Here is a 27,921-nt window from a genome sequence, read left to right on the forward strand (position 1 = left end):
CCCTGTCTGCACGGCCCATGGATAGGACCACATGCTGCACAGGTTTGCCGGGAAGGACATATAAGAGGTGCCCGCTCAGCACATCCTGTCTGCCATTGTTACAAACAACAGCAGGGGAGAGCGGGGAGCAGAGCCTGCCAAACGTAAGGCCCTGGTCTCCCGCTCCCCTGTGCTGCTGACCTATGGGGTGGCTTTGGACAAGGCCCAGCCTCTCTCCAGGCCTTAGTTTCCCCATTTGTACAGTCAGGCCCTGCTAACTTGGACAGGCTTTGGCCCTTCTCCAAGCCCCACAGAGACATCAGAGAGCACACACGGCCCTGGGACTGCCGACAGACACACAGGCACGCATAGGCACGTACGCACAGGCACACAGACGTAGGCACAGACTCACACTCGGCCCCCACCCTGCGCCCTCCCCACTCACACTCGCTCACACTCATGCTCACACACCACCCCGCTCCCCCAAATCTGCTGAGCACCAACGGTTGGTGCGAGCGGGGTTGGGAACGGGAAGAAAAAAGCCCAAGACTCAGCCCAGGAAGAGGGGTGCGGTGGGGGGAGGGCTGGCGAGGGAAATGACAGCCCGCGGTCCCCCTCGAGTCCTGGCTCATGAATATTAATGCGGCGGTAATTAAAATGCAGGCACGCAGCAGGATGGATGCGGCTGCCTCCGGAGCGCGGGGGAGCGCGGCGTCTTTGCAGGCGGGTGGAGCCCGCTCCTTGCCGGCGAAAAGCGGGGCCGGGCTCCGGGGCCTGGGTCCGGGGCGGGCGGGAAGGGGGACATTTTTCGTGGTTCCCAGCGTCCCGTCCCGGTGTTCCCGCCCCCGCCCCGCGGCCGCCCCTACGCGCCCTATCCCTTGCCGGGCCGCCCGCCAGGCCGCCGTTTCCCGGAGCCGGCCCCCTCCCGCCCTCGCGGCCGGCTGATGTCATCTGCACACAACTTTCCGCTTCCCGGCCCGTCTCGGGGCCCTGAGTCATCGCCGCCCCCGGCCCCGACGCTGGCCTGCGGCGTCTGTTTGTGCAGAGCGAGGCCCCGCCGGCCGGGCCTGACGTCAGGCTGGCAGGGCCTGGAACGGCCCCGCGCCGCTGCCCCCTGGGGGCAGGACAACACCGCTGGGGGCCGAGGGCAGGGCTAGCCCTCGGAATCCGGCTTCGAAGCCGGCGCCACCTTGTGCCGGCCGCCTGACCTGAGGCAACTCTGTGCTTTCAACTCTGACCTTCGGTTTCCTCATCTGCCAGTTGGCAGACACTCAGCGAATCTTCCTAGACTCACGGGGCGAATTGTACAGTTGGGTAAATCGAGGCCCAGAGATGGGAAAAGGACCGTCCAAGGTCGTACAGCCACCCGGAATTACAATCCTTTCTGCCGGGTCGCACGCTGCCTTCCACGTGTTACCTAAGAGAGCTTTCCAGCCTGTGCTGAGAAAACTGCCCCACATCATCTGCCGCAGGACTGGGGCGCTGGAGCCCTGGTCAGGCCACTCTGCTTCTGGCCACAGTTTTCTCATCTCTAAAAAGGCGCAGTAACAATATAATAACCGTGTGGAGTCCCCCAGGATACAGGGTCAAAGGAGAGCACAACCATCGCAGTTTCAAGTCCATGGGGCAGGTGAGTCACTATTGTCACTACTGGGGTCACTGTTGAAGCCGCTAAGGTCACTGTTGAAGTCAGGTGAGGGGGCCCTCTTGGAGTCAGACCACCTGGGTTCAAATTCTGGCTCCTGCGTCCGGCTCCTTTCCTCTGACCCCCCCGTGGGACCCGGACCCGGACCCCTTCCACGGTCACCACCGTCACGGTCCCACCTTTCAAGGTCTCAAACACCCCTCCCCTGTTTCTGGCAGGGGCTGTCCTCACTCCCTCTATGGCCTCTCCAGGCCCAGACTTCACCCTCAGGTCACCCTCACCCCTCGGTGCCCTCCAACCAGTGGGCCTGGGAAGACGTGTTCATGCTGGAAATGCCTGCCCAGCCCTTGCCCAGTTATACAGAACAAGTGCTCCAGAAATCTCCTGAGTCCCAGTTTACTGAGGGGAAACTAAGAACCTTCTGGCTACAGCTCTTGGGCTGAGCAGGAATCAGGCTCAGGTCTGGGATCCCAGGCCCTGCAGCCTCCCTGAGGCTTGGTTGAAAGCTCTGGCTCTCACTCCCCCACCTCCACCCAGCACCTGCCCGGTCCAGGCTCACCCCCACCCCTCCACCTGGTCAGTGGTGGCTTGGCCTCCTCTCAGCCCCTCCATCCCTCTTGGCTGTACACACCCTCAAGCTAATGGAACTCAAACTGGTGGGGGAAGGCCTGCCCTGTCCCTCCCAGGCCCTGCCTCTCCCTCCCTGTCCCCAGCCTCACTGGACCACTTTCAAGTCCTCTAGTGCTGCAGGCTCCCTCTTCATGCCTCCAGGCCTTTGCACGTGCTGGTTCCTCTCCCGTTTTCCTGGTTAACTCCTCCACCTCTATCCGAGCTAGGCTCTTCCCCTGAAGAGTGTCCCAGTTAGCACCACCCCACAACACACACACACACCAGCATACACGCTCCACATCACAGGGACCACATCCCACACAGGCACGGACACACTGCATGACACAGATCACAGGCACAAAAGTGCATGCTCTAGCGGGTGTGCATGCACACACAGACACACACTCACACTCCATATGCTGATACACTTATCCCCCCACCACAACATCACACAGACCATTTGACACACTCCTCACGTCTTCTGGCCACACAGTAAACACACGCACACCACAAAGCTCATGTCTGGGTTGGCCTGGTGCCCTCCTCTGGGCTCCTGCCTCCACCCTTGGCATTTACCCCCCATTGAGGGCAGGGACCAGTCCATCTCCATTTTCCTCCATTTCAGCTCAGGGCCCTGCACCAAGTCTCTCCCAGTTATTGCTTGGACCTGGACCCCTCCCACGGTCACCACGGTCACAGTCCCACCTCCTTCAAGGTCTCAAACACCCCTCCCCTGTTTCTGGCAGGAGCCGTCCTCACTCCCTCTATTGCCTCTCCAGGCCCAGACTTCCACCCTCAGGTCACCCTCACCTGGGCTTTGGGGTGCCACATACCCCGCCCCAGGCCCTGGCCTCTGGAATGGTTGGTGACTTGAACTGGGCCAGGGGCTTAAGCTCATGTCTGTCTGGAGCCTCAACTTTCTTCTCTGTAAAATGGGCTAACACTAAAAGCACCTTGCAGAATCCCAGCAGCGTCACAGTGGACATTGTTAGAGCGGCCGGCAGACTCCTGCTGGGCTGAGTTTGTGGGTAACCCAAGTCTGAGCAGGTACAGTTCCTCCCTCAGGTGAGTGTTCCGCCCCCAAGTGAGCATCCTGCTGCCCTTCCTGCAAACCAGGCCCCTGGAACACTTAGTGTCGAGCCTTGGGGGTGGGGTATTTGGTCCGGGTTCCTGACAAGTGGCTGGGTTGTCTGTTCCCTCTCTTCAGGGGGAGCCTCCATGGGTGGCCTGGGCTCACATCGGCTCCTCCAGTCCAGCCGAGCACCCCCCTGGCTGCCCAGCCTGTTAAGGGAACTCGCTGAGCAGGACATTGAGCCCCTCCTGGTGGGTGACCAGAATCAGGAGAAAACAGAGGGGAGGTGGCAGGCCCCGGGAAGGAGGGAGGGCAGCTGAGCCGCCTGCCCTCATCCTCCCTGCCCTTTGGGTGTTGGAACCCTTCCCATGGCCCAGCAGGAACCCAGCGGCTCACCTGAGCCTGGACTAAGGATGAGGCACTTTACCGCATATGCAGAGATGAGAAACAGAGGCCCGAGGAGGGAAGGGACTGGACACGGTGGAACAGCCACGGGCTGCGCTTGTGTTTCCATCCGCCTTCCTCCTGCCTGTGCTTGAGTCACGTGCTAGTGTGCAGGGAACAGGAAGACAGCCGCTGCCCTCACAGGCTCAGGGTCTAGCAGAGTCCACAGTGACCACAGGCGAATAAACAAAGGCAGTGAGACAGAGGTGGGCAAGGAGAGGTGCTGGGATGGGGAGCAAGGGAGTACCCATGCTCATGGGTATAAACACATGGACCCATATGCATGTCCCAGAGTATCTTCCAGAACTTTTTTTTTTTTTTTTTCCCCCAAGACGGAGTCTTGTTCTATAGCCCAGGCTGGAGCGCAGTGGCGCAACCTCGGCTCATGGTAACCTCCACCTCCTGGGTTCAAGCAATTCTCCTGCCTCAGTCTCCCAAGTAGCTGGGATTACAGGCAAACACCACCATGCCTGGCTAATTTTTATATTTTTAGTAGAGACGGGGTTTCACCATGTTGGCCAGGCTGGTGTCGAACTCCCGACCTCAGGTGATCTGCCCACCTGGGCCTCCCACTGTGCTGGGATTACAGGTGTGAGCCACTGCGCCTGACCCCTTCTAGAACTTCTCTGTTTACTCTCCCATCTACACTGAACACCTTTGCCCAAGGCTGGGGGCAGAGTGGTTAAGAACCAAATCCAGACTCCTTGCTGTGTGACCTTGGCCAGGTCACTATCCCCCCCATGCCTCCCTGTCATGTCCTCTTCTAAAAAATGGACAGCCCTCAGGACTGTCGCTGAAGGGTCTGTGAGATGACTGTGAAGCTCTTGGTGTGGGGACCCAAGCTCAACCCTGCCCCAAGTACTGTCCCCCAACCCAACTGCAGTACTCGGCCTCCTAAACTTCCAGCCTCCAGTCTCTTCCTGAACCCCAGCACCGGGCAGTTCAGCTCAGTTCATTTACATAGCCCAGCCTGGGTTCCTACAAGAAGAAGGCGGGTCACGATGACAAGACTGCTGGGGACGACTGGGTCCCTGGCCAGGTACTCAGGTCTGCAGCCTAAATCACGGCAAGCTGTTTCCCAGCCACCCAACTCTCGGGCATCCCTGCAGGACCTCCACAGGGAGTCCTTGGCTCCCTGAAGGATGGATCATCAGAGGAGCTGCCAGGCTGTCAGAGCTGGAAGGGACCTCAGGGATCACCACTGTGGCCAACCCCCCACTGCACACAGAAAAGCTGCAGCTCAGAGCCAGACACAGTGGCTCACGCCTGTAATCCCAGCACTTTGGGAGGCCAAGGCAGGCAGATCACCTGAGGTCTGGAGTTCGAGACCAGCCTGGCCAACATGGAGAAACCCCGTCTCTACTAAAAAAATACAAAATTAGCCAGGTGTGGTGGCACATGCCTGTAATCCCAGCTACTCAGGAGGCTGAGGCAGGAGAATTACTTGAACCCGGGAGGCAGAGGTTGCAGTGAGCCAAGATCACGCCATTGCACTCCAGCCTTAGCAAAAAGAGCGAAACTCCGTCTATAAAAAAAAAAAAAGAGCCGGGCGCGGTGGCTCAAGCCTGTAATCCCAGCACTTTGGGAGGCCGAGACGGGTGGATCACGAGGTCAGGAGATTGAGACCATCCTGCCTAACACGGTGAAACCCCGTCTCTACTAAAAACTACAAAAAACTAGCCGGGCGAGGTGGCAGGCGCCTGTAGTCCCAGCTACTCGGGAGGCTGAGGCAGGAGAATGGCGTGAACCCGGGAGGCGGAGCTTGCAGTGAGCTGAGATCCGGCCACTGCACTCCAGCCTGGGCGACAGAGCAAGACTCCGTCTCAAAAAAAAAAAAAAAAAAAAAGAAAGAAAAGAAAAGCTGCAGCTGAGAGAAGTGGAGACACTGGTGCCCAGGGACCCACAGCAAGGCCTTGGCCCAGCTGGGGCTAGACGGGAAGACGTGGTTCAGCATTGGAACTCCACGGCCTGGGTTCAAATCGGGGTCTGTCACTGGGCAGCTGTGAGTCTAAGTCTCTGAACTTCTCTGTGCCTTAGTGTCCTCATTCTGTAGAGTGGAGATAGTAATCATTCCTATTTCTAAGTCTGTTGTGAGAAATAAGCGAACTAATACATATAATATGCTTAAAAGCAGAGCCCGGGACACAGTGAGCATACAATAGACATTAGCTGCCATGGTCTCTTGATTTCAAGCCCAGTGCAGGTGCATGTGACTCATGAAACTTCAGTGACATCTGCTCTGTGCCAGACACCGAAGATGGAGCAGCGAACAGCACTGACCCAACCTGCCCTCCTGTTGCCTACAGGCCAGGTAGGAAACACACTGGAAACTGACAACTCCATGTGCTCATCGCCATGTGGTTTCTGCTGGTCTGGGGAGCCAGGGACAAAGAGCAGAAAACATGGTTCCAGGTAGAGGGGGTAGTGCGCATGAAGACCATGAGGCAGAAATGACACAAAACTGAACTGGAGAGAAGGCCCAAATGGCTACAGCTCAGAACCCAAGGAGAGGAGAAGGGAAGAGAGGAGGGACATCCAGAGCCTGGGGAATGATATGTAGACAGCCCGGGAACCAGCGCTGGTTAGAGAGGGAAGGAAGCCCAAAGCCTGCATCTTTGCATTTTAGAAAGATCTAACTGGCTGACCTGAGGAGGGCAGATAGGAGGTTAGGGTGGCAGAGGGGGGTGGGTGGGTAGGCAGATAGTTGGGGCTAGGAGCCCAGGGAGCAGGTAGGGCGTGGAGCAGCCGGATAAGGGGGATAAGGGTGGGGGGCAGTGGGGGCAGGGTAAAGGGAACTGACTCATTGAAGTGGGAAGCTCCCCAGGGTTGGCATTTGGCTGGGGCATGGGGGATGGGGCTGGGGCGGGGGTACATGACTGGAGGTGATGGTCAAGAGCAAGCTCAAGGAGGGAGGGAGACCCCATGTCCAGCTCTGACCACCCCAGCTGCTGCAGCACCCTGGGGCCCTCGGCCCACAGACTTGAGCCCTGTGCTTTCGAGAGCAGCACTCCTGGACCAGGGAGGCATTTCCAGCTGAAGCCATGGGCCCAGATCCGGCATCTGGGGCCCTGGAATTCCCTGTTCAATGACCTCAGCCTGCGTCCCGGGTGCATTCTCCTGAGGGTTGTCTGAGCCACCCGTTTGGGCACCCCTAAGCCCCAGGAGTGTCCAGGAGGTGGCTGTTGGCAGGGGGTGTGGACAGAACATGTGCTTACGGCCTGGAGTGCCTACACCTGAGCATGCACAACCCCTCAGGGAAAATAACAATACCTGGGGCAAAAAGAAAAGAAGAGTGTGAAGCTGGAGAGGCCAGAGGCTGAGGCTGGCTTCCCACCTGCTATAGCTCCTCCTGCGGTCTCCGGTCTCCGAGGAGCCTGAGAATTCTAAACACAAACCCAGCCTTCCAGGTGTGTTTGTCCTTATGAAGGTGTATTTGTCAAGGAAGGAGGACAGAACCTTTTTTTTTTTTTTCAAGACAGAGTTTCGCTTTTGTTGCCCAGGCTGGAGTGAAGTGGTGCAATCTTGGCTCACTGCAACCTCCACCTCCCTGGTTCAAGCGATTCTCCTGCCTCAGCCTCCCGAGTAGCTGGGATTACAGGCATGCACCACCATGCCCAGCTAATTTTGTATTTTTAGTAGAGACGGGGGTTTCTCCATGTTGGTCAGGCTGGTCTCGAACTCCCAACCTCAGGTGATTTGCCCACCTCGGCCTCCCAAAGTGATGGGATTACAGGCGTGAGCCGCCGTACCGGGCAACAGAACGTATTTTATTTAGCAGTTTGTTAGCTTGATTTATAACGTGTAAATACCTAGACATGTGGTATGTGGGCCTCAGCTTGCACTCCTGCCCCAGGCTGACCCCTGGTGCTGCCCAGAGAGAAGCCGCCTCCCTGGGCTGACCCCTAACCAGCAGGCTGACTCCCAGGGGATCCTGCAGGCTTCTTCAGAGCTTCCTACTCCATGCACCCTCACAGGACTCAGTCCAGCCCCCTGCCTTTATCTGAGGGTCCTCCTGCCTCCCCGTTAGAGGGTTCAACTCCAGCCCCTCCCTGCCCTCACCCTTCTTCCTGTCCCTTGTCCCTGGAGGTCCTGGGCTTTCCAGCTTGTCACTGGTTTTATTTGGCCACAGTGGCATGTGTCACGAGCTGACCAGCTGGGTATGAGTCCTGTCCCTCCTTCGGGAGAGATGGAGAGCTCCTAGAAGCAGCGCCTCCCAGCAGAAGCAGAATCTTGCCCTGGGGAGGAGTACAGCTCAGAACTCGAAACTCGGGATCAAATCCCAGCTCTGTGACTTTCTTGATGGGTGACCTTGGGAGGCAGCTTTGCTGCTCTGAGCCCTGTTTCCTCCTCGGAAAACCCATAATAATAACTGTACCTCTTGCAGTGAGGAGACAAGGTGGAATGGAACGCAGAGCCCACGTGTGCCTGGCACTTGGCAAGTACACCGGGAAGGATTGGGAAGGGCAGGAGTTACATCATTCACCTCTGTTTACAGCTAAGCAAACTAGCGGAGGCTCAGCGAGGTGAAGCCAGTCCCCAAGGTCACACAGCCGGCGGCGGGGCAGGGGCCCAAGACGTAGTTGTCTGACCTGTGCTCTAACCACTGTACTCTCTGGCCTCGAGACGGCTCCCACATTACCTTTCCCTGTTCTCCGTGGCCCTCCAGCACCTGAAAGCCGCTTGGGGGCCGCGGAGGCAGGTGGCATGGCCAGGGCAGAGTCCGCAGGGCGGAAAGGGTTAAGGGGCTCCGCCGCATTGGGCCGTCCTTCAAGGGGGGAACTAGCCAATGAGAGCGCGCCGCGATGAGGTAATGCCGAGACCACGCGGAGTGGGCGGGACTGGCGGGGACCCAGCAGAGCTCCGCGCTTCTTCTCTCCCCACCTACTTCTCACCTTTGACCTTGATGTACCCCGCCCCTCCCACAACCTTACCCCTGCAGAAACGCCCGAACTGAAAGGCTCCAGGGCCGCGGGCATCCCTTAGTCTGGGACAGGAACCGAGAGACGTCCCGGCCTCAGTCACACCTTCTGGACCTCAGTTTCCCTTTCTGCAAGGAGAGTGGGTGATCGCTAAAGGCCCTACCAGCTGTGGACGTCCTTGGATCCCAGGACAGTTTTCAGCCCTTCCTTGCCCTTGGCCCGAACTTTAACGGTCCCAGCCCCGGTTCCCCTCAGGCAGTGCCCAGTGCCAGGGACCTAGAAGTCCCCCGGGCCACAGGGAGGGAGCCTCACCGGCCCAGCCGCGCCCTCCATGTGGCCCGGACCCATCCCCTGGGTATCGCACCTGGCGCGCCCACCGATGCCACCAAGCTCTGCCAGCTGCACCAGCAGCAGGACCTGCCGGCGTGGCGGTCAGAGGTCAACATTCATCCCACCGCCAGTAAGAATCGAGGGCCTACCGCGTGCCGCTCAGGGCTTCGTCCTGAGCTGTGTCCCGGGGCCGCCTCTCCCGCCACCCCTCCCCGCGGGCCTGCAGAGAGCCCGTCCGCCCCGTTCGCGCGGTCCGGGCACGAAGCGGTTAACGCCTTTCCAGCCGAGCTGGCACCGCGCGGCCGGGCTTATTAGTCAGCTCGCGGGGAGGCGGCGAGGGGAGGGGAGGGGCTCGAGTGGAGAACCGCAGAAAGCTATTCTCAGGGGCTCCCGAGTGTGGGGAGGGCGGCTCAGCAGGAGCTGCTGCTTCCCAGAAAGTTGATTATTTTTAACCCAGGAAGAAGAAAGGAAGGAGGCGAGGGAGAAGGACTCAGAGAAAAGAGGAGAGGAAAAGAGAGGAGAGGAGAGGAGAGAAGTGGGGGCGGGGGAGGTCCGGGAAGGGGAATGGGGAGAGGGGAGGGAACGGGAAAGAGAGCAGGAGAGGAGGGGAGAAGGAGGGGAGCCAGCGGGGTGATGGAGGGAGAGAGAAAGGCAGAGCCCAGTTGGAGCTGGAGAAGCCAGCTGGCAGGGCTTGGGGAGGAGGAATGGATGCCGAGCGGGCACTGCCACCTTTCCCGTACCCCTGGGGCTCTGTGGGGCTCCATCCTGGCCTCCTGGTGCCCCAGCTGAGAGCAGCCCTCCAGCCTCATCAACCAGGCCCCAGGGGCACTGGGCTTGGGGGAGTGGAAGGCACAAGGCAGCTGCAGCCCTGTCCTGGGGGCTCTCCAGCCAATATGTCCTTGCCCTTGGGGTGACCACTGGGACACAGGGCTTGGGAGCCCTAGGGGAGGGGCAAGGAGGCCTCCCCTGATACCCCAGGGTCTCTTCAGGGAGGGTTTCCTGGAGGAGAGGGTGGGAGGGACTGGGGCTCCCTTTTTCCTGCCTCTGGGTGGAGCCAGGCTGAAAACCAAACCCACAGAGGGCCCCACAAGGGTGCTGGGGGCACAGTCACAAACAAGACAGCCACAGCCAGGCCCCCACAGAGCAGTCCTGCAGGAGAGATGGTAGCTGCACAAATCGTGATGAATAAGGCATTAAAGAATGACAAGGGGGTAGCGGGCAGGGAGCGCTGGTCCCCTGGGCCTGGCCTCCGCAGAGGTCACAGAAGACCTCCCGGAAGAGGGTGCCTGAGGACCAGGGTGGCTGATGAGGGGAGGAGAGACTGGTGGAGGCGAAAGGGACAGGGGTGGTCTGGATGGGGACCCCCAGGCCACAGACCTAAGAGCTTGAGAGGGGATCAGTATGACCAGAGGCAGGGAGGGGGACATTTGGCCTGAGACCAGCCCTTGTCTTATGGTGGCCGGAAGCTTGGGAAGGGTTTTATAGAGAAAAGAGACTAGATTGCCAAAGCTTACTCAGAATAGTAGAGACAAGAGTGGACACAGAAGCCAGTTGGGAGTGTCGCACTGAGATCCAGGGGAGATGGTGGCAGCCGGCTGAGACAGTGTGGGAGGTACAGGGGACAGGGCATGGTGTGGCATGGCTAGAGGGTGAAGGAGGCCAAGGAGGGGTTGGGGAGGCTCCTTGTGCCCTGGCATGTGCAGTGGGTGGTTGCTGGTGCTGTCCCCGAGGCAGAGGACAGCATGGGGGAGCAGGTTCATGGGAGACCAGGCATTTGTTTTGGGACATGGTGGGGGCAGCCAGGAACAGTGTGCCAGAGGGAGGAACAGCTTGAGCAAAGGCACAGAGAGGAGACAGGCAAAGAGAACCACATGTGGTATGGTGGGACATGCCGGAATCTTCCAGAGAGGTGGCCCTCTGATGCAAACAGACAAGCCTGCCCTGGATCTGCAGGCAGTGGACGGCTACGGGTGTGTGGGAGTGGGGGAGGGGAAGGGAGCTTCCAGCTCTAGACACAATCATGGTGCCCAGCAGCCGGGGACCCAGGCTGGTGGGGGGAGTGTCACTGGGACAGGTGGCAGGACCCTAGCTCTAGGACAGCATGTGTGTGTGAGAGTGAGTGTAAGAGTATGAGAGTGAGTGTGAGAGTGTGTGTGTATGAGTGTGTATATGAATGTGTGTGTGAGTGTATGAGTGTGTGTGTGAGAGTGTGTATGTGTGTATATGAATGTGTGTGTGAGTGTATGAGAGTGTGTATGTGTGTGTGAGTGTATATGTGAGTGTGCATGAGTGTATAAGTGTGAGTGAGTGTGTGTGAGACTGAGTGAGTGTCCTTTGCACTAAGTGCCCTGCGCTCCACTTGAGGCACAACCGTAGGACACCTCCAACCTCTCCAGGACCAGGGAATGGCCCAGCCAGGCCAGACCCGGAAATGATGGATGGAGGAGGGCCTAGGCTGCTGCTCTGAAAATCCACCCCCAACCCTGGTCACTCTGGAACCCTGGAGCAGCATCTGAGCCCCTTCCCAAGGAGCCCAGTGACTGGAAGGCAGCGTCCAGGGCCACCCGTGCAGCATCCAGGACCTGTCTGTCCTCTCACAGGATGGAGCTTGGGGTTCCTGAGCTTGGAGCTGCCTGTAATACCAGGATTAGTGGCTCAGCCGAGGTCAGTTTCAGACAGTGGCTAGGGTAGTGGCCTGGGCTGTGGGAGGAGGATGAAGGTCTAGACAGTCACAGAGACCCTGGGAGGCCCAGAGAAAGTGGACGCCAGAGAGGAACCCAAAGTCCCAGAAATTGCAAAAAATGCCAGGGAGAGGAGGAGAGAGAAAAAGGCCACGCAGAGCCCTGAGCCTGAGAGCGTGTGCCACAGTTTGTCTGTGGGTCTGTTGAGTTTGGCCCAATGGCTCTAAGCTGACTCTGCAGCCACAAAAACTTAGGACCTGGAAGGTCCCATCCAGCACAGGAAGGACTCTCCCTGGGATGGAAGCAAAGAGGAAAAAAGGAAGTACTGAATCCACACATAGAGGACAAGGGGCTCCGATCCTCCGTGGCTCCGAACCTACCTGCGACTCCCGGACCACACAAGACGATGGCATTCCCACCCCCAGCAGTGCAACAGAAAGTCACAGTTAAGGGACAAAGCTGAATCCAAACCCGTTGCTGACTGGCAAGTGTCTTTGGCCTCTGTCTGCCTCAGTTTCTTCACCTGCAAAATGGGGATGATAATAATGGTTCCTCTGTCCTCAGGGGCAGAGAAACAATGGAAGTAAGCCCCTTAGTTAAGGAAGTAGCCTGTCCTGGGTCCCTTGGGGCCCCGAAATGTCCCCAACAGTATAAGGGCATGAGTTCGCCAAGATGGAAGATAATTAGACTTACCACGATCTAACCGTGGGCCAGTGCTTTTATTTATTTATTTATTTATTTATTTATTTATTTATTTGAGACAGAGTCTTGCTCCGTCACCCAGGCTGGAGTGCAATGACGCAATCTCAGCTCACTGCAACCTCTGCCTCCCAGGTTCAAGCCATTCTAATACCTCAACCTCCCAAGTGACTGGGATTACAGGTGCACGCCACCATGCCCAGCTAATTTTTTTTCTTTTTCTGAGATGGAGTTTCACTCTTGTTGCCCAGGGTAGAGTGTAATGGCGCCATCTCAACTCACCGTAACCTCTGCCTTCCAGGTTCAAGCAATTCTCCTGCCTCAGCCTCCTGAGTAGCTGGAATTACAGGCATGTGCCACCACGCCCGGCTAATTCTGTATTTTTAGTAGAGATGTGGTTTCTCCATGTTGGTCAGGCTGGTCTCGAACTCCCGACTTCAGGTGATTTGCCTGACTCAGTCACCCAAAGTGCTGGGATTACAGGCGTGAGTCACCGTGCCCAGCCGATTTTTTGTATTTTTATTAGAGATAGGGTTTCACTGTGTTGTCCAGGCTGGTCTCAAACTCCTGACGTCAAGTGATCCGCCTGTCTCAGCCTCCCAAAGTACTAGGATTACAGGCGTGAGCCACCGCGCCTGGCCCAGGCAGTGTTCTTTTTCCTGTTTTGCAGACGAGAAGACCAAGGCTCAGAGAAATCTGTAGTCAGCCCAGAGCTATATATACAGCAGGAAGGTGGGGGAATCGCAATTCAAACTCTCGGGCCTGCTGTCTCCCTGGGAATTCGGTTCTCACTGCCTCCATATAAAGAAATACACGTGCAGGAAGCAGCCCAGAGCACCCTCCTCTCCCTCCCAAAAACCCACACAGTGATCCTGGCCAAGCCCCCTGGGTCCAGGAGGAGCCATGTCCCCATTAGGCATCTCTGAGCTGTGCTTTCACATTGGGGTCCCCCCCGCAGGGCTGGTGGAACACAAAGAGGGGTGGCCAAGGCAGAGAAAGAACCCGACAGGCCAGGAGCCGGCTTTTCTCCCTGCTTTCTTCCTCCCTTGCTTCTTTGTTAAGCTCCCTTTCAGCTGAACCGGCAGAGCCTGGGTGTTCCGAGCTGACAATAATTGCTGCGTCTAGACAGTGTCTGGTATGAGGCCTCCCTCTCCGCGCCTCGCCGGCCTCCCCGAGGCTCCTATTCCCAGCCCTGCTGGCCCCTGCTCTGCGCCCTCCATTTCCCACACCCCTGCCCCTCTCTGGCTGCCCAGGGTGCCCTGTCCTGCCTCCCTCCTGCTCTAGGCCTCCCTCGAATTTTCAATCCTTGCATCTCTTCCTCCCTCCCCAGCCTCACCCCAGGCACTGGCCCCATTCCCTCCCACAGCCTGAAATTCAGGGAACAAAGGTGGTTTTGCATCTGTCTGTGGCTGGGAGACCTTCGAAGGAGACTGAGCCTGGCAAACCCTCCCCTCCCAGCTCTTGGCCCCCCCAGGAGCCAGAGACTCACATTGCTGGCTTCCGGCCTGATCTGGGAAGTTCTGGGATCGATAGTTGAAACAGCCTTAAGGCTCCTTCCCTCATCTTCCTATCTGACCTGGAAGGGAACCCAGAGAAATCAACGCAGAAAAGACTTCGGACAGATACAAGGAAGCACTTCCTGGTGACACTGACCAGCAGACATGAATGGAATGGTTTTAAGAGCTTCAGGGGACAGGAATTCAGGCTTCACAAGGTCTAAGAGTTCCTCCTGCCCGGCTCAGATCTGCAGCTCTGGAAGATTCCCCAGAAGCCAGAGTCTCTTCACTGGTATCAGATGCTCAGGGTGACCCCGATATAATAACAACAACAGCCAGCATTTGCCCGGCCCTTTCCTTGCATCAAGCGCTGTGCAAACTCTGCATGCATATCAATTGATGTCATCCTCTCCAGGACCCTGAGAGACAGAATAAGTTTATGATTAGTTCCGTTTTACAGATGAGGAAACTGAGACACAGAGGGGTTAAGTAACTTGCCCAAAGTCACCCAGCCAGGAGAGGAGAAGCCAAGATTTGAAGCCACAGAGGTTGACTCCAGAGCTCCAATAACGACTGATGATAGGAACACGAAATACTTAAAATCATCTACCCGGGACTGGGATGAGCCCTTGGCATCTAGTGTTTACTTGCATCTCACAAGGCTGTTAAGATCCAGGGTTATCCCCATTATATAGATGAAAAGAGAAGAGCCTGGGGCTGCAGGCTGTGACCAGATGGTGACGTAACTCCATGTCCGAAAGGCCGAGCAATCCAGGCTACTGGACTGGACTCACCATGGAGTGGGAGCTTAATACACGTGTGGGACCATTTCCCACTCCTTCCTTCTGGGCTTGCTTGGGCACCTCCTGCCCCGATCAAGCTGGGGGAGATGGAGGCCAATGTGGGTGCGGCTCTGTCCTCAGGAGACCATGGCCTAGAGGAGACTGGCAAAGCAGCCAGCTTCAATCTGGAGGAGAAACTGTGATGATGCAAGGAATATGGGACCTCTGGGAGCCAACAGGAGGGACCCTAAATCCAAGAGGGCTTCCTAGAGGAGGTGGAATCAACATGGCTTCCTGACAGATGAGTAAAAGTTAGGCGGGCCAAGAGGGGAGAGAAAAGTGTTCCAGGAAGAGGAAATCCGCACATAAGAAGGTCTCGAAGTGAGAGAATGGGATAATCTAGAAGAACTAGAGAAACTGAAGCAGCTGTGTCAGGTCAAACAGTGGGTGGGAATCACAGGGCTGGAGCCCAGCTGATCAGGAAGGCCGTTGAGTGCCAGGTTGAGAGCTGGGACTTATCCCCAGGCAGGGAGGCCTATTGGGAGACCGCTCTGAGAGTCCAGGCAAGTGGGGCTGTGTTGACTGAGAGGGTGTGGAATGGAGTGGGGCCGGAGGACTGGAGAGGCCCTCAAGAGTTGTAAAAAGAGTCTCCTCTGATGTGGATGTGGCCTGCAAGTGTGATGCTGTTCCAGACACAGAGAACAGCATGGACAAAGGCTTTCTTTTCTTTTTTTTTCCAGACGGAATCTTGCTCTGTCGCCAGGCTGGAGTGCAGTGGCATGATCTCGGCTCACTGCAACCTCCTCCTCCCAGGTTCAAGCGATTCTCCTGCCTCAGCCTCCCAAATAGCTGGGATTACAGACGTGTGTGCCACCAGGCCCTGTTAGGTTTTTTTTTAGGTTTTTTTTTTTGAGACGGAGTCTTGCTCTGTCGCCCAGGCTGGAGTGCAGTGGCGCGATCTTGGCTCACTGCAAGCTCCGCCTCCCATGTTCACGCCATTGTCCTGCCTCAGTCTCCCAAGTAGCTGGAACTATAGGCGCCCGCCACCACACTCGGCTAATTTTTTGTATTTTTTTTAGTGGAGACGGGGTTTCACTGTGTTAGCCAGGATGGTCTCGATTTCCTGACCTCGTGATCTGCCTGCCTCGGCCTCCCAAAGTGCTGGGATTATAGGCGTGAGCCACCACGCCCGGCCAATTTTTGTATTTTTAGTAGAGACAGAGTTTCACCATGTTGGCCAGGTTGGTGTCAAACTCCTGACCTCAGGTGATTGTCAGCCTTGGCATCCCAAAGTGCTGGGATTATAGGCGTGAGCCACTGCACCCGGCCAGACAAAGGCTTTCAACCGGTGGGCAGCCTGGTGTGCTCCGGAAGGAGGAGGACACCCAGGAAAGACACTGGGGCCAGGGACTGAACTACCTTTGGAAGCAAGTAGGAGCAACATGGAAGGTTTGCTGGCTCAGGAAGGAGGATTAATTGGAACGATTAAGCTGGAAGCTCCGTAAGATGGATTAGATGGGCAAACTTGGAGGCAGGAAGGCTGGGAGGAGGCTGCTGCTCCGTAATTTTTCTTCCCCAACAGGATCCCAGTCCCTGATTTCTGGCCACCCTGCCCTTACAGTGAGTCATTTTGTTTTTGTATTTTAGAAGCGAGGTCTCACTGTGTTACCCGGGCTGGAGTGCAGTGGCTACTTACAGGCATGATCATAGCACACTGCAGCCTCGAACTCCTGGACTAAAGCAGTTCTCCTGCCTCAGCCTCCAGAGCAGCTGAGACTGCAGACACGCACCACAGACAGAGCCCAGCCTGAGTCATTCTGATTCTGTAACTGGTTTCCTCTCGGTGAGCTGGCTCACACCCTCCACCCCCAGCTGAAAAAGGAAAGAGGATGTTCACCGTTCATTCCTCATGCAGGCCATCGATGGAAATGTCAGATAGTGCGAGTCCACGCCTGAACACCTCTAGGGTCCGCTCTGGGACCGACACTGGCAGATTCATCGATGAGCTCCCGCCTGCCACCTCTGGGCCTGCATTGCGGTGATATGGCCAAGGGCCTGGGTCTTCAATTCTCCAGACTTGCCGAATGCACAGCACAGGCCTTGTCGGCAACTGCAGACAAGCAGAGGCAGCACCTGGGCTCTGCCTGTGCCTGGTACAGTGAGGCGAGGGTGGGGATAGGAATGAGGGTCCTCTCCGTGCAAGGGGGGAAGATAGAAGAACAAAATTTCACCCTAACGTAGTGTCTTTAGACCATGAAATGCTGTGCTCCTGTTAGTCTGATATCAGGGGCTTGCAGCCTGGCAAAGGAAAAGAAAAACAGGCTGAGGCACGTGATAGAAGACAGGCAGGGATGCCACAATCATAACCATGGCAAAGACTAGGATCAGACAGGCCCACCATCCCTGACCCCAAATCCCTGGGCAGATGGTTCCAGAACTCAGAATTTTCCCAGTTTTACAAAGATGGGGCCAGGTGCAGTGGCTCACGCCTGTAATCCCAGCACTTTGGGAGGACGAGGTGGGTGGATCACCTGAGGTCAGGAGTTCGAGACCAGTCTGGCCAAGATGGTGAAACCCTGTCTCTACTAAAAATACAAAAAACTACAAAAAAAAAAACTTAGCTGGGTGTGGTGGTGCATGCCTGTAATCCCAGCTACTTGGGAGGCTGAGGCAGGAGAATTCCTTGAACCGGGGAGGCTGAGGTTGCAGTGAGCCAAGATCGAGCCACTGCACTCCAGTCCGGGCGACAAAGCAAGAGTTCATTCTCCCTCCCCAAAAAAAGAAAGATGATGTGATACACATCACATATTTCCTGACACCCACAACCAAACACATTTATGCGACTGTTGCAAAGCAGACGAGGAAAGATTCTAAATAGGCTCTGAATCTCAGTTTTCTCATCCCTACAATGGGGCAATGGTGGTATGCACCTCCCACGGCTGTTCGGAGAATCTGATGCCTCCCATTGCACTGGTGAGCCTGGCACAGGCACAGGTCCCACCCCAGGCCCTTTGGACTGGCTGTTCCTTTGGTCTGGAACATTCGTCCCGATACCTCCTGAGAGGGCTTCCTCACCTCCTTCAGGGCACTGCCCAAATGCTACCTCCTCACAGAGGCTTTCCCTGACCACCCCGTCTCATTCCTCTTCCTGCGTAGCCTCTGTCACCTGACATTTTATGGCATCAATTACTCATTTATTAATTTCCTGCTCTCCGACAGTAGCACCTGAGCTCTGTGAGGGGAAGACTTTGTTCTGTTGTGGGCTGTGCCCCCAACACCTCGACAGTGCCTGCACAGGCGGGCGTTTATGTTGGATGAAGGATTTTCTGTTAAAGGTGTCTGGTGCGCGCACACACACACACACACACCCCCACACACCCCAGCAGGTACGATGGTGATTATTATTGTTATTGGTGGTGCTCTATTATTGTTATTAGTATCTGTTGAAAAAGACCCTGAGCGATACCAACCCTTGGTTCTCCAGCCTGTGAAATGGGCATCCTGGGCACTGAGGCACCAGCCTTGGGAAGCTGGTAGGGGGTCCCTGCAGGAGAGACAAAGAACACTGCCCGCCCCCCCGGGGAGCCTGCGCCCCTCACAGGAGAGAGAAGCGTGGGGGGGGGGGCGGGGAGCAGAGGGAGCTTGCAGCCCCACACGCAGGGCTGCCAGAAGGCCATACATAATTCATTGCCAAATGGGGCTGCGGGCGGCTCTCCGCGGCGGCGTGTGCTGGGGGCTCACTCTGCGCCTGGCACTTTGCTGACTGCGCCTCGCACATCGCCTCATTGCATCTTCATGGGTTTGCAGGGTGTGACCCTTCCCCCTGTTTTACCCAAGGGGATCCTGAGGCTCAGAGGATGGGGCCACCGTGCTAGTCACACAGCCTCTCTGTGGCAAAGCTGGGCCTCGGATCAGCAGATTCGGCCCCCGGCGGCCCCCATTCACGGCCTCTCTGTTGAGGGAAGAGACGGGCCTGGGGAGTGGTGGGAGGCACAAAGGAGACCCCACTCCGAGACAGGCTGCAGAAGAGGGAGCTGGGTCTCAGCAGGGCTGGGGAAGGCTCCAGCCCCAGCCCTCCACCCAACCCCCTGCCCTCCTCTCCCGGAGGAGATGCTTCCCAAGTCAGCCATCATGAGCACTGGCTCTGGGGGGTGGGGGTGGGAGCAGTTTGCTCAGCTATGAAATGGGAATAACAGAAGCCGTCCCTGGGACTATGAGATCAAGGTGCTCAAGAAAAGTGGTGTCTGCTGAGGGGAAGAGCCAATCCCAAAAGGTTGCATTCTCTCATTCTGTTTACTTGTTTGTTTTTGTTTTTGAGACAGGGTCTCACCCTGTCACCCAGGCTGCAGTGCAGTGGTACAATCTCGACTTACTGCAACCTCCACCTCCTGGGCTCAAGTGAGCCTCCCATCTCAGACCCCAAGAAGCTGGGGCTACAGGCATGTGCCACCGTGCCTGGCTAATTTTTGTGGTTTTTGTAGAGACAGGGTTCCACCATGTTGCCCAGGCTGGTCCCAAACTCCTGAGCTCAGGTGATCCGAGTGCCTCAGCCTGCGATAAAATTGCACAGAAGTAAATACACACGCACGAGTATAAGGAAAACCGGGGAAACCTGAGCAAGAGCAGTCACACCCCAGTTGTGATGGCGTCCAGTAGTTCTGTGAGATGTTACCTTTGGGGAAACTGAGTGAAGGCAGGTACCTGGGATCTTCCTCCCTCCCTCCCTCCCTCTTTCTTTCTTTCTTTTTCTTTCTTTCTTTCTCTTTCCTTCTTTCTTTCTTTCTTTCTTTCTCTTTCTTTCTTTCTTTCTTTTCTTTCTTTCTCTTTCTTTTCTTTCTTTCTTTCTTTTCTTTTCTTTCTTTCTTTCTTTTCTTTCTTTTTCTTTCTTTCTTTCCTTCTTTCCTCCTTCCTTCCTTCCTTCCTTCCTTCCTTCCTTCCTTCCTTCCTTCCTTCCTTTCCTTTCTTTCTTTTCTTTCAGAGTTTCCCTCTTATTGCCCAGGCTGGAGTGCAATAGCACAATCTCAGCTTCCCTCAACCTCTATCTCCCGGATTCAAGTGATTCTCTTGCCTCAGGCATGAGCCACCATGCCTGGCTAATTTTGAATTTTTAGTAGAGACGGGGTTTCTCCATGTTGGGCAGGCTGGTCTCGAACTCCCGACCTTGGGTGATCCACCTGCCTCGGCCTCCCAAAGTGCTGGGATTACAGGCGTGAGCCACCGCGCCCAGCCTCTCTGTTTTATTTCTTATAACTGTACAGGAATCTACAATGATCATAACAAAAATTTCAATTAAGGCCACTCTAAGCAAACGGCCTGTGGGGTAGCCCTGCTTCACAAGGAGCCGTCAAAAAAATGTTTTTTAATTTAAATTTTTTTTTTTTTTTTTTTTTTTTGAGATGAAGTCTCGCTCTGTCGCCCAGGCTGGAGTGTAGTGGCCGGATCTCAGCTCACTGCAAGCTCCGCCTCCCGGATTTACACCATTCTCCTGCCTCAGCCTCCCAAGTAGCTGGGACTACAGGCGCCCACCACCTCGCCGGCTAGTTTTTTTTTGTATTTTTTTTTTTTAGTAGAGACGGGGTTTCACCGTGTTAGCCAGGATGGTCTCGATCTCCTGACATCGTGATCCACCCGTCTCAGCCTCCCAAAGTGCTGGGATTACAGGCTTGAGCCACCACGCCCAGCCAATTAAAAAATTTTTTCAATTAAAAAATGTTATCTTTCTCTGCCCAGAAAGGGTTAAGTGAGTCACTGTAGTTAGCTCCCCTTCCCCCACAACCACCTAGACCAGGTCAGGGACCAGCGGGCAATTGCCTGGCTGCTGGAGTTTTCCTCTGCTGTGAACTGTACTTCTTGCATCACTCTGAATGTCTCCAGTCTTTATTCCAGAATGTTCTCGTCCTCTCCCACTTTTCCAAGGACAGGAATTCCCTAGTGGGGCTCCAGAAGAGGGTCTGGAGGAGAATAAGGAAGGCCCTTGTCATCCATTGGCCACAGGCTGGGAAATCTCGGTTCCAGTCCCAGCCCAGCCTCAATATTAGTCTGTCAGTCTGGAGTCTGAGAGCCACGCCCCCACCCCCTTGGTCCTTCACCTCCAGGAGAGTTGGGGATACTGGAAAGAATGTTGAGTGAGGCCGGGCGCGGTGGCTCACGCCTGTAATCCCAACACTTTGGGAGGCTGAGACGGGCGGATGACGAGGTCAGGAGATCGAGACCATTCTGGCTAACGCGGTGAAACCCCGTCTCTACTAAAAATACCAAAAGTTAGGCGGGCGTGGTGGCGGGCCCCTGTGGTCCCAGCTACTCGGGAAGGCAGGAGAATGGCGTGAACCCGGGAAGCAGAGCTTGCAGTGAGCTGAGATTGTGCCACTGCACTCCAGCCTGGGCAACAGAGCGAGACTCCGTCTCAAAAAAAAAGAAAAGAATGTTGAGTGTCAGAGCCCTTCCCAGTGGCTCATGCCTGAAATCCCAGCCCTTTGGGAGACTGACGCAGGTGAATTGCTTGAGGCCAAGAGTTCAAGACCAGCCTGGCCAATGTGGTGAAACCCCGACTCTACTAAAAATATAAAAATTAGCTGGGTGTGGTGGCACACACCTGTAGTCCCAGCTACTCGGGAGGCTGAGGCAGGAGAATTGCTTGAACATGAGAGGTGGAAGTTTCAGTGAGCTGAGATCATACCATTGCACTCAAAAAATAATTAATTAATTTAGTTTAATTAAAAAAGAATGTTGAGTGTCCAGCAATCTGGGTAGAACCCATTGTGTTTCTACAGGATAGAATCTGTTGTGTTCTCTAGCGGAACTTCCAGGTCACCTTCACAGTGTGACTCTAGACAATCCCTGTCCCCTCTTCAGTTCTTAGATGCCCCATTTGAAGAATGAAAGAATTGGCCTAGATGATCCTTTAGGGTCTTCCAGGATGATGACAAGGGGGACCTGGCTCCTCTGCTGCTGGCCAAAGAGGACTTTACTTCCTATTCCATGTGGTTGAACAAGAATTGCTGGGCTCCAGTCCTGCCTTTGGCCCTTCCCTACATGTGACCTTGGGCCCTCTCTGCCTTTCAGCATCAAGACAGTGAGAGAGTTACACAAGCTCAGGTTAGTAAGTCATTCAACAAACATTTACTGACCACTTAGCAAATACTGCATGCTGGAGTGGACACTGGAGAAAAAGGTGAGGAGAAGGCTGGGCGCAGTGGCTCATGCCTGTAATTCCAGCACTTTGAGTGGCTGAGGCGGGTGGAATACCAGTGGTCAGGAGTTCGAGACCAGCCTGGCCAGCGTGGCAAAACTCCGTCTCTACTAAAAATACAAAAATTAGTCTGGCGTGATGGTGCATATCTGTAGTCCCAGCTACTCAGGAGGCTGAGCAGGCGAATGGCTTGAACCTGGGAGGTGGAGGCTGCAGTGGACCGAGACTGCACCTCTGCACTCTGGCCTAGGCAACAGAGTGAGACTCTGTCTCAAATAAATAAATAAATAAGGTGAGGAGAAAAAAATACTATCTCTGTCTTCACAGAACTTATTGTTTGGGAGGGGAGGATCCCACAAATAAATTAAAAATCTCAGCTGAGATGATGCAAAGAAGCAAAGTGCCCAGCTGGGCTGGTGGTTTCAGAGGCCATAGTGGGAGCTTCCCAGAGAAGGGATGATGGAGCTAAGTCTAAGCAAAAGGGGTGGTCGGAGCAGCAGCTGCTCCAAAACAGGAGCTGAGGGCTTACGTGGAGAGAGAAGACATGGAGAGACCATGCCCAGAAAGAGGCGGCAGCTTCAGTGAACAGCGCAGGGGAGCAGATCTGACGAGGCCAGCTGCCAGGGGAAGGAATCTCGTCTCCATCCTAGGCAAAAAAAAAGGGATCGTTTGAGATGCGTGAAGCAGGGGAGTCACAGATTGAATTTGTGTTTTGAGAATCTCCTCCTACTTACCAAGAGAAGAAGGGCATCTCATGGGCCCTCACTGTTGCCTTAAATGATTTTTATTGTGTGTTACTTAAACATGTGCAAGCATAAAATGAGTTATAAACTCCTTGTAGTTCATATACAAGCATAAAACCAAGACAAATTGACCCATCACGTACAAAATCAATTCAAATCAGATTAATTTTATGTGACATGTTATTATGCCTTTTGTTTGAAACCCTGCCACCACCCACAGTGCAATTATGGCCCAACCACTGTGGTGTTCTGAATTTGTGGGACAGAGAAGATTGGCCTTTTAAACACGTGCATGCATGCATTTGCGTGTGCGCGCACACACACACATCCCAAATGATTTTTTCCCACTATATATAAAGAACTCCTACAAATCAAAAAGAAAAAGGCAGATAATTCAAGAGAAAAATGGGGGAGGGTTTGCATTGAAGTACTTCATAACAAGAATACTTAGGAGGCCAACAAATACACAAAAAGCTGCTAGCTTCATGACTCATGGGGGTGTCTTGGTCAGTTCAGGATACTGTCACAAAATACCTTAGACTGGGAAATTTATAAACAGCAGAATTTATTGCTCACAGTTCTGGAGGCTGGGAAGTAAGTTCAAGATCAAGGCAGCAGTAGATCCGGTGCCTGGGCCCATTCCCTGCTTCAAACATGGCACCTTCCTGCTGTATCCTCACATGGTGGAAGGGGGAAGACAGTTCCCTGGAACCTCTTTTATAAGGGCTGTAATCCAATTCACAAGGATAAAGCCCTCATGACCTAATCACCTTTCAAAGATCCCCACCTTCTAACACCATCACTTAGGTCTTTTTTTTTTTTTTTTTTTTTGAGATGGACTCTCGCTCTGTCACCCAGGCTGGAGTGCAGTGGTGTGATCTTGGCTCACTGCTACCTCTGCCTCCTAGGTTCAAGTGATTATCCTGTCTCAGCCTCCCGAGTAGCTGGGCACCACCACACCCTGCTAATTTTCGTATTTTTAGTAGAGACAGGGTTTCACCATGTTGGTCAGGCTGGTCTCGAACTCCTGACCTCGTGATCCGCCCGCCTCGGCCTCCCAAAGTGCTGGGATTAGAGACGCGAGCCGCCGCACCCAGCCAATTAGGTCTTTTTTTTTTTTTTTTTTTTTTTTGGAGACGGAGTCTTGCTCTGTCGCCCGGGCTGGAGTGCAATGGCCGGATCTCAGCTCACTGCAAGCTCCGCCTCCCGGGTTTACGCCATTCTCCTGCCTCAGCCTCCCGAGTAGCTGGGACTACAGGCGCCCGCCACTTCGCCCGGCTAGTTTTTTGTGTTTTTAGTAGAGACGGGGTTTCACCGTGTTAGCCAGGATGGTCTCGATCTCCTGACCTCGTGATCCGCCCATCTCGGCCTCCCAAAGTGCTGGGATTACAGGCTTGAGCCACCGCGCCCGGCCCCAATTAGGTCTTAACATATGAACTTTGGGAGGCGGAGCTTGCAGTGAGCTGAGATCCGGCCACTGCACTCCAGCCTGGGCAACAGAGCGAGACTCCATCTCAAAAAAACAAAAAAAAACAAAAAAAAAATAAAGTCTCAACCAAATAGAAGGCAATAAAGGAGGAACAAAAGAGAGGAGACAAATAGATAACAAATAGTAAGAGGATAAGACTTAAACCCACCCCTAACAAAATGTATATTATGTGTGAAAGGACTAGGCACTGCCATTGAAAGGCAGATACTGCCAGACTAGATTGAAAAGGATCTTGGCTGAATTCTTGTCTGTAAATGGTGAGAATTAAATGAGACTGGGCATCAAAGCACTGAGCACAGTGCCTGGCCCACACTGGAGGCTTCTTCAGCGAAAACTCTGGCATGTTCTAAGAGTCCTGCTTTCCCTCACACCTGTGAGCTCTGTGGGGAGGCCCCAGTTAGCCACCCACACAGTGTACAGCCCAGAGCTGGGCATGCATCTAATCAGCCTTTGTGGACCACCGACGTCATGCCAGACAGATGGGGCCCTTATCACCTGGCAGTTGCATGTAGGTTATATGTCTACTTTTCAGAAAACAGTGAAATGACTCCTCCTCCTTTGCATCCTCCAAAGAGGAGTTGGAGAAGGAGCCAGGGCACAGAGAGATTGTCAAAACCATGCCTAGGCCGGGCGTGGTGGCTCAAGCCTGTAATCCCTGCAATTGGGAGGCTGAGGCAGGCAGATCACTTGAGGTCAGGAGTTCGAGACCAGCCTGGCTAATATGGTGAAACCCTGTCTCTACTAAAAATACAAAAATTAGCTGGGCATGGTGGCGCACACCTGTACTCTCAGCTACTCAGGAGGCTGAGGCAGGAGAATAGCTTGAACCCAGGAGGTGGAGATTGCAGGGAGCCATGATCGTGCCACTTCACTCCAGCCTGGGTGACAGAGTGAGGTGCCATCTCAAAAACAAAACAAGAGGCCAGGCGCGGTGGCTCAAACCTGTAATCCCAGCACTTTGGGAGGCTGAGACGGGCGGATCACGAGGTCAGGAGATCAAGACCATCCTGGCTAACTCGGTGAAACCCCATCTCTACTAAAAAATACAAAAAAATAGCCGGGCGAGGTGGCGAGCGTCTGTAGTCCCAGCTACTCGGGAGGCTGAGGCAGGAGAATGGTGTAAACCCGGGAGGCGGAGCTTGCAGTGAGCTGAGATCCAGCCACTGCACTCCAGCCTGGGCGACAGAGCAAGACTCCGTCTCAAAAAAAAAAAAAAAACGAAACAAGACAAAACAAAACGAAAAACCATGCCTAGAGCTGAGACATCCTGAGGCTGGCTGGGGTCATCAGCTTGTGGCCAGTGTAGCCACCTCGTGTTGGCCCACATCCTCCCCTTCCCTGGAAGCTGAGGCCAGAGGTCTGCCCATTAAATCTCCCAGTGCCCCAGAGCTTCAGAGGAAGCCCCTTGTCCCGGAGAAGCTCTTGTTCTCTAGCATGGAAGCCCAGCTCCTTATTTATTCCTGGAGCCTAGCTCCCTCTAGTCAAGCCAGAGCACCAGGCTTTTGGTCAGGGGACTGTATGCGTGGGGCAAAGCAGTGTCCAGGACCTGGAACAGGAGAAGCTTGCATTATGCTGTATGTCAGCCCAGTGGGGGCTACAGGTCCTGGGTTACCACTTGCCAGTTGGTGGTTGTGTGGGCAAGGAAAGGGGGTCATGGGACCCTGAGGGGCACTTCTCATTCCCCTGTGAGAGGCCCCACATCTGGCCACTCCAGACAGACTCCATGCTGGACAACAGTCGGGTTCAGAACTTTGAGGAACAAATTGCTGTTTCCAGCTCAGGTGTTCAGTCCATTGGGCTTCTCCTCTTCCAAATCCCCTATCACTAACCCTCCTCCCGCATGAGGGTAACCTCTACCCCTATTTCTAACACCATGGAGTAGTTTCACCTGTTTTTACCCTTTATATAAGTGAACTATTTTGCACATTATGGTTGTAGATTCATCTATATTGTTGTGTATGGTTTGTTTATTCTTAAAGCTCATCAGTCATCCACTGTACAAATGAATAGTCTATAATTTCTCTATCTGTTCTAAAGCTGGAGGATATTCAGATTCTTTCCAGTTTAGGGCTATCATGAATAATGTCGATGTGAATATTCCAGGTTATGTCTTTCTTTCTTTTTTTTTTTTTTTTTTTTGAGACGGAGTCTCGCTCTGTCGCCCAGGCTGGAGTGCAGTGGCGTGATCTCAGCTCACTGCAAGCTCCGCCTCCCGGGTTCACACCATTCTCCTGCCTCAGCCTGCTGAGCAGCTGGGACTACAGGCGCCCGCCACCTCGTCCGGCTAGTTTTTTTGTATTTTTTAGTAGAGACGGGGTTTCACCGGGTTAGCAAGGATGGTTTCGATCTCCTGACCTCGTGATCCACCCGTCTCGGCCTCCCAAAGTGCTGGGATTACAGGCTTGAGCCACTGCGCCCAGCCAGAGACTTTATAAAACATTTTATTCCATCTTCTCTACTTACTTTTTAGCTACGCCTCTTTATATTTTTGTTTGCTGTAGTGGAGGTTACAATGTGCATTCTTCAATATCTAGTCTACTGTCCAATAATAGTACATCACTTCATGTATAATGCAAGAACTTCACAAAAATATAATGCCAGGGCTGGATGTGGTGGCTCACGCCCATAACCCCAGAACTTTGGGAGGCCAAGGCTGGTGGATCACCTGAGGTTGGGAGTTTGAGACCAGCCTGACCAACATGGAGAAACCCCGTCTCTACTAAAAATACAAAATTAGCCAGGTGTGGTGGCTCTTGCCTGTAAACCCAGCTACTTGGGAGGCTGAGGCAGGAGAGTTGCTTGAACCCAGGAGGCAGAGATTGTGGTGAGCCGAGATCATGCCCTTGCACCCCAACCTGGGCAACAAGAGTGAAACTCTGTCTCAATCAATCAATAAAATTTCATATGTATATATATGTGTGTGTGCGTATATATGTGTGTGTGTGTGTGTGTATGTGTATATATATATGGAATGCAATCACATTTTTTCCAGCCTTTTGTGTTATTGTGGTCATATACTTTATTTCTATATGTCTTATAGATCCCAGAATGCATTGTTATTTTTGCTTTAAATGGTGGATTAATTTTTAGAGAATTTAAGAAAAGAAAAACAGTCTTTTGGACTGCTGGCCACAAATCCTCCGTTTTATTTATCCCCAAATGGTTTTATTTTTCCATTTTGAGAGATATTTTCACTGATACCATTCAGAGTTAACAGATTTATTCTTTCATCACTTTTCAGATGCTGTTCCATTGTTTGCTGACTTGCATTGTTTTGGTGAGAAGTCTGTAGTCTTTTCCAGCATTGTTTTCCTATGTATAATTGTCTCCTCCCACCCCACTCATGCCAGCTGCTTTCCACATTCTCTCTCTTTGATTTTCAGTAGTCTGCCCATGATGTGTCTAAATAGGACTTTCTTTGCATTTATTCTGGCTGGGACTCACTGAACTTTCTGAATCTGTAGATTAATTTTTCTCTTTTCAATCAACCTTGGAATATTTTCAGTATAATTTTTTTTCTGTCTTGTTCTCTCTCTTTTCTCCTTGGAAATGCCAATTAAATGTATGTTAGACTGCTTTATCCTGCCCCACACCTTACTGAGGCTGCATTTGTCAATCACTTTTCTCTTTGTGCTTCTGATGGCACTGGGGGCCCATCCGGAGTGGCCACTGCCATCACACTGGCTGCAGTGGGGAGGTGCAGCCAGGGCTGCCATTCCGTGGAGCCAGTGGGAACTGGAGACAGGTGGGAGACACACCTCGTCGGAGCTGGTGGGGCAGGAGCTCCCTGGATGCAGCCACAGCCACCCAAGTTATGCCTGTGGACCCGGGCCTCCCACGGCAT

At 54.1% G+C, this 27,921-nt stretch overlaps 1 protein-coding gene and 2 long non-coding RNA genes across 4 annotated transcripts; all 3 read left to right on the plus strand.

The window, feature by feature from the left end:
- Window positions 1-27,655, plus strand: LOC119622760 (uncharacterized). 2 transcript variants are annotated; one of them, XR_012094889.1, is made up of 3 exons: window positions 1-1,609; window positions 5,943-6,060; window positions 15,397-19,400. It is a non-coding gene; the product is annotated as an uncharacterized lncRNA (long non-coding RNA). The 2 variants fall into 2 exon arrangements; XR_005239326.2 differs by lacking the exon at window positions 15,397-19,400 and adding an exon at window positions 27,319-27,655 and having other exon boundaries at window positions 8-1,609.
- On the plus strand, window positions 2,568-3,708 carry LOC119622759 (uncharacterized). The gene is given in 2 exon segments (XM_073022006.1): window positions 2,568-3,024; window positions 3,026-3,708. Coding segments are annotated over 2 exon segments (603 nt in total). The 5' UTR covers window positions 2,568-2,649; the 3' UTR covers window positions 3,254-3,708.
- Window positions 22,479-24,136, plus strand: LOC140712993 (uncharacterized). The gene is made up of 2 exons (XR_012094890.1): window positions 22,479-23,693; window positions 24,011-24,136. It is a non-coding gene; the product is annotated as an uncharacterized lncRNA (long non-coding RNA).
- Window positions 27,656-27,921: the final 266 nt, after the last annotated feature.

Source organism: Chlorocebus sabaeus, chromosome 12 (assembly GCF_047675955.1).
Source record: "Chlorocebus sabaeus isolate Y175 chromosome 12, mChlSab1.0.hap1, whole genome shotgun sequence".
In the NCBI taxonomy this organism is placed as follows: Eukaryota; Metazoa; Chordata; class Mammalia; order Primates; family Cercopithecidae; genus Chlorocebus; species Chlorocebus sabaeus.